The sequence below is a fragment of the Fukomys damarensis genome, unplaced genomic scaffold, assembly GCF_012274545.1.
Source record: "Fukomys damarensis isolate Sample0158 unplaced genomic scaffold, DMR_v1.0_HiC HiC_scaffold_2, whole genome shotgun sequence".
NCBI classification, from domain to species: Eukaryota; Metazoa; Chordata; class Mammalia; order Rodentia; family Bathyergidae; genus Fukomys; species Fukomys damarensis.
Genome location: NW_022900914.1, coordinates 25,318,333 through 25,323,661, shown reverse-complemented (window position 1 = coordinate 25,323,661; position 5,329 = coordinate 25,318,333). Strand labels below are relative to the sequence as shown.

Here is a 5,329-nt window from a genome sequence, read left to right as displayed (position 1 = left end):
AAAAAAAAAAAAAAAAAAAAAAAAAAAAAAAAGATGTGGGAAGGGATTCCTATCCATGGAGGAGAAAAAGTCTCAGATGGTTGGGGAGGGTAGTTGAGTGAGGCCAAAGCCGGCTTTAAGTGACCTTATACACTTGTGCAGGGCCTCTGGTCCCTGCTGACAGCTGGGTGTTAGTTGTGGGAACGGGGTGCTGGTCCTGCTCTTCTTGGCATTTCCCTGAATCTCATAGCACTCAGCCCCTGTCCCACATCCCTAGTGCTCTTTGTTCCCCTGGGGAAAGGGCAGGGGCAGTGACTGGGCCATACCAACGTGGCCCTCAGCTTCCCTTCAGATGTGGAGTCACCAGGCACCAGCTTGGAGGTGGGACAACTTTCTCCTGCTCCCTGGGCTTCCATCACCTCCCTGTCCTCTGTCGCCATCCAGGAAGCCACAGTGCAACCAGCCTGGGCCAGAGGGCATCTTCTGAGGCAGTGATGTTTGACTTTGCCAGATTGCACAGCTTAGCTGCTGTCACAATCCCCTGTCCTCATAATCACCTGCATTCTGCCAGTTGCCAGGGTCCCCCTGATAGAGGCTGTGATACACACCTTTAAAGTACTATTGTTAAAGACTGTGAGATGGGCCTTTCTCATCCCTAAGACTGCTTGAAAACTACACTTTCACTTGAAATTTAGAATCCCACCATATAAGACCCATTCCCTTGGGTTCTTTTCAACGCAGATTATATTGAGATGACTCGTAATTAGCTGTATAAACCTTGTTATGGCTTAATCAGCCACCCCCTCTATTCCTATGGTGAAGTCCTAACCCCCAGTTCTTCAGAATGTGGCTGTATTTGGAAATAGGATCTTTATAGAAGTGATTATGTTAAAATGAGGTCATTAGTGATCCCCGGTATAAAAAAAAAAATGAGGTCATTAGTGTGGATCCTAATCCAATATTACTGATGTGCTTCTAAGAAGAGGAAATTTACCCACAGATATGTACAGACAGGAGATGATGGCCTTGTATTACAGTCTTCCTGAGAAACAAACTAAGAGATAGATAAATGAGATTTAGGATGAGAATTGGCTCATGAAATCATGGAGGCTGAAAGGCTCCACAAGCTCCTGTCTAAGCTGGGAGTCCAGGGAAGTGGCCGTGTGAATTCACTGTAGCCTGAGAACCAGGGGAATCTGTGGTGTAAGCCCCAGTCCAAGGCAGGAGAGGACCCATGAATCAGCTCAGCAAGTCAGGCTATGAGAGCCAGTTTAGCTTTCCTCCATGTTTCTCTTGATGCAATACCTCAGTGGCTTGGATGAGACCCCCCCACACTGGGAGGGCCATCTGATTTTCCAAACACTGATTCAAATGCTAAACTCTTCTAGGAACACGCTTAAAGAGACATCCAGAAATAATGTTTAGCTGGATCCTGAGCATCCTGTGGCTCAACTAAGTTGATGCAAAATCATTGCAGGTCTGGAGCAGCTCCTTCTCTCATCAACCTCTGAAGGGACTAACTGCTTTGCCTTAGTTACTTTTCTCATTACTGGGCCAAAATATCTGACACAAGTTAAAGGAGGAAAGGTTTATTTCAGCTCACATTTTGTTGAGGTTTCAATTGATAATTAGCTGGCTCCAAGGCAGAGTGGCATGGCAGAGGGACATCAAAGAGGAGAAACCATTCTTGCCATGGCAGGCAGAAGGCTGCAGCAAGACTGGCTTCCCTTTCCTTTTATATTCCATACAGGCTGTAAGCCTGTTGACTGGTGCCACCCATGCCATACTGGGACTTCCATTATCTCACCCCCTAAATCCCAGCCCCACAAGCTTAGTCCCAGCATCACACACCCTAATCCAGCCACGTTTGAAACTCCTCACCTGTGACTGTGTGAGGATTTGGGGGGACATCTAGATCCAAGCCATAACACCCACTGACATGTTGGTCTCCGTGTCCAGCCTCCAGAACTGAAAAAATAAATGTCAATTGCTCAAGGGACCCAGTCTGTGGTACTTTGTTATAATGGCAACAGAAAACGAATACGATCTGTGTTATTCATACACACAGACAGAATGGATTGAAGAGTGCGAAAAAGACTGGAAGGCGAGGAAGTATGCTTTGGCATCTCCAGTTTTGTGGAAACCACAACAGAACACTTTTGGTAGCTGGAGGCGGGGTTACATTATGGAAAGAGAAAGGACTGCCTTTTAATTCTAGCTCTGCTCCTCCCCCTAGTTGTGTAACCAAGGGAAAGTTATTCCAACCTGTCTGATACTCAGGGCCCTGGTTTGTGAATGGAGGTAATGACTTAGCTACCTCCCTGTGTGGCAGTTCTAGTGTGAAAATAAAAAGGTGTGTTAAGCCCACTCTATATCCATAGAGGGACTAAGCAAATGGTAACCCTCATTATTGTTATAAGGGGTGGATGTGTCATGGAGAAAAGAATGCACTCCAGACTTAGCTTTGTCTTCTTGAAGATCTTTAGCTTTCTTCTCCCAGCACTGTGGAAGTGACCATGTGACCTGTCTCACAGCTACATTGTGGGAGATCTGTCCTGCCTCATGCATGGGCAGGCCTGTCAGACACATTCAGAGTGCCCGTTGAAGTTTGACTTTTAGACAAATAATTTTTAGTATAAACATGTTTTCAAAATTGCTCAGGACACTTTTCTACTAACATTTTTTTCCTTGTTTGTTGAAATTCAGTTTTGACTGGGGACCCCGTATTTATTACTTGTCAAATCTGGTGGTCATAACTAGGAGAAACCTACGTAAAGAAACAATTTTGTAGGATTAAATAATCTATTAAAAACCAAGTACTGAAATATAAAGTAAATGCCAAGTGTAGTTGCATTAGCTGTACATCAGGTAACCATAACATCTCAGTAGGATACAATAATAAACATTTATGTAGCTCAGAAATCTGAAGGGTAGCTGATCTAGGTGGGACTCAGCTGGGTGGGGGCTTGACTGAGGCAGTTTTGCCCCATGTGTCACTTGTCCTCTTTTTCAGAACAATGGGCTAGCGGGGCATGCTTTTTTCATGGCAAGGGAAGAAGCAGAAGAGGCTTGGGATGGGCCTACCATCACTTCCATCTTTTACTATTGGCCAGAACCAGTCACATGGCCAAAGCTCAAGATAAAAGATGGGGAAATGTACTCTGCTCCTGTAGTTGGGGAAACTGCAAAAGACATAGGATAGAAGGTGCAGATACAGGGGACCGATTGGGGGCCAATTAGGCAATGTGGCAAAGGAGGCAAGAGGTGAGTGATAATGTGGCTGGAAGAGCTGGGTGGGGTGGGTTTGGTGGAAGAGGTGACCTGAAGGGTAGATGGGTTTTGAGTAAGAGGGCAAAGTCTCAGCTTGTAATCATTATCCACTCTTCTTTCCGTTTCTGCCCTCTGCCCTCCACCCTGCCCTTTCCCTAGGAGCCTACGTCAATTCAGTAAGCAAGGAGAAACAGTCCAGGATTCTCATTCCCCTCTCCCAAGAGAGCACAATGACAGACCTGTCCTCTGGGAGGTCCTTAGGGGTCAGGAGCTCAACCTTACAGCCTCAGTTGGTTTACCTTCATGACAGTGCAAATAGAGCCTTCTCTCCGTCCTCTGAGCTCGTTGAAAGTGGACGTGTAGTGAAGGGACCGGGAGTGAGGGAGAGGAGATACATGGGCGCCTGGAAGCAGTGAAATAGGGTGCGTCAGCCCTGTAGGAGCTGTGCTGGGTTTGGGGCCAGGGACCAGCAGCCAGGGCTGGTGCCCCTTCCCAGGTACGTGGTCACTGCCATGATGCAGCCAATTTGGGGTTTCTGCTCTTGTGTCTTTGTACTTCTTTCAGAGATCCTCCCCCCTTGTAGCTGAGATGTATGAGGTTTCCACTTTCTCCAGTTTCAGCTTATTCAGAACCCCAGCCTCTAGGGGTCCCTGTAGCCCTGGCCATGACCATGTGGCTCTCTCTACACCTTTGTCTTTGTCCTAACAGCGTCACTTGTGATATCCTAATAACTGTTTTCCAGGGGTGAGATCAGAAAGACCCAGCACAGTCCCCTTTCCAAGCCCTGGGCAGCCTATGGAAGGCGCCCAGCCGGGCTCTGGCTGTGGTGAAGGAGGAGGCAGGGGCCGTGTGGCACAGCACACAGCAGCCTCAGTGGTCCATGGTAGGAGCTGCAGGAGGGTCAGCTTCCCTTAGAGGGGCAGCGGGTGGGGGCAGGGACAGTAACCACCACGTGGAAGACTGAAGGGCACAGTCACAGGGCAACGTATCCATTAGAGGCTTGGCTGTGACAGCTGGAGTCTTGTTTATTACAGTGCTTGTGAGCTTTCCTGTGCGTGATCTCATTTGATTCTCAGAAGTCCATATGAGGCAAACAATTACCGCTGCTTGATAAGCAGGGGACTTGAGTCACACACGGAGAAGCGATGATTTGTGTCTGGGTGCAAAGGATGTTGGTGGCAGAGCCAAGACTGGAATGCGGGTTTTCCTTCTCCTGCCCCTATGGGTTTTATTTTTAATACAGGGGCTCAAACCCTGGGCCTTTGCACTCAGCTACACCCACAGTTTAGTTTATTTTTATTTTTAAAGCCAGGTCTTCCTGTCACTGAATTGCTCAGGTTGAGCTTGAACTTGCAGTCCTCTTGTCTTGGCCTTCCAGAGTGCTGGAATTACAGGCATGTGCCACCATGCCCTGCTCTACACCACAAGGATGGTCTTTGGGGCTCCGATTTGAAGAGGGGAGAGGGTTTTCTACCTCATAAGAAAAGAAGTGATATGCATGTAAACGTTCATTACAGAATTGTTTCCAACCCTGAGACGGGAAACAATTTAAATTCCAGCAGAGGGGGAGTTAACAAGCTGGTGCTAAGTCTATGTCAAGAATATTAAACAAATATTTAAAAAGATGAGATTAAAGGGATAAAAAGTAGTTCCATGAGGGCTAGTGTCTTGCTCTCAAAGATAATTTACAACTTGGAAAAGCAAAATGGTCCTACTGTATGTATTAAAATATACTCGCCTGTGTCTCAAATATGTCTGGGAAGAGTCATAAGGAATTAGTTCGACGGCTGTCTCTCAGGCAAGGGAGCTGAAGGATTGGGGATGGGGTGGGAGGGAGACCTCTGAGCCGTGACTGAAATATATGATGACGCATTGCCCTTGGTCGCCCTCAGAATACTCTCCGTGCTTCGAACACATCCCACCATCCTTGCCGCTTTCTGAAGCAATTCTGGAAGTCCTCTTTCATGAGTGTCTTTATGAGGGGTGATTAAAAACAAAAATGCAGTGAATGCTGCTGCCGAGTGCCATTCAACAGAAGGGCAGGCTCGTAAATACATCGCAGTGCGTCCTCATCCACCTT

At 47.2% G+C, this 5,329-nt stretch overlaps 1 protein-coding gene across 1 annotated transcript in view; it reads right to left on the bottom strand.

The window, feature by feature from the left end:
- Nucleotides 1–487, bottom strand: part of Tmem247 (transmembrane protein 247) — a 4,759-nt gene extending 4,272 nt beyond the window's left edge. The window contains exon 1 of the mRNA XM_010615897.1: nucleotides 306–487. Coding sequence (XP_010614199.1) covers nucleotides 306–419 — 114 coding nt within the window. The 5' untranslated portion in view covers nucleotides 420–487. The remainder of the gene's footprint in view (nucleotides 1–305) is intronic.
- Between the last annotated feature and the right edge of the window lie 4,842 nt (nucleotides 488–5,329).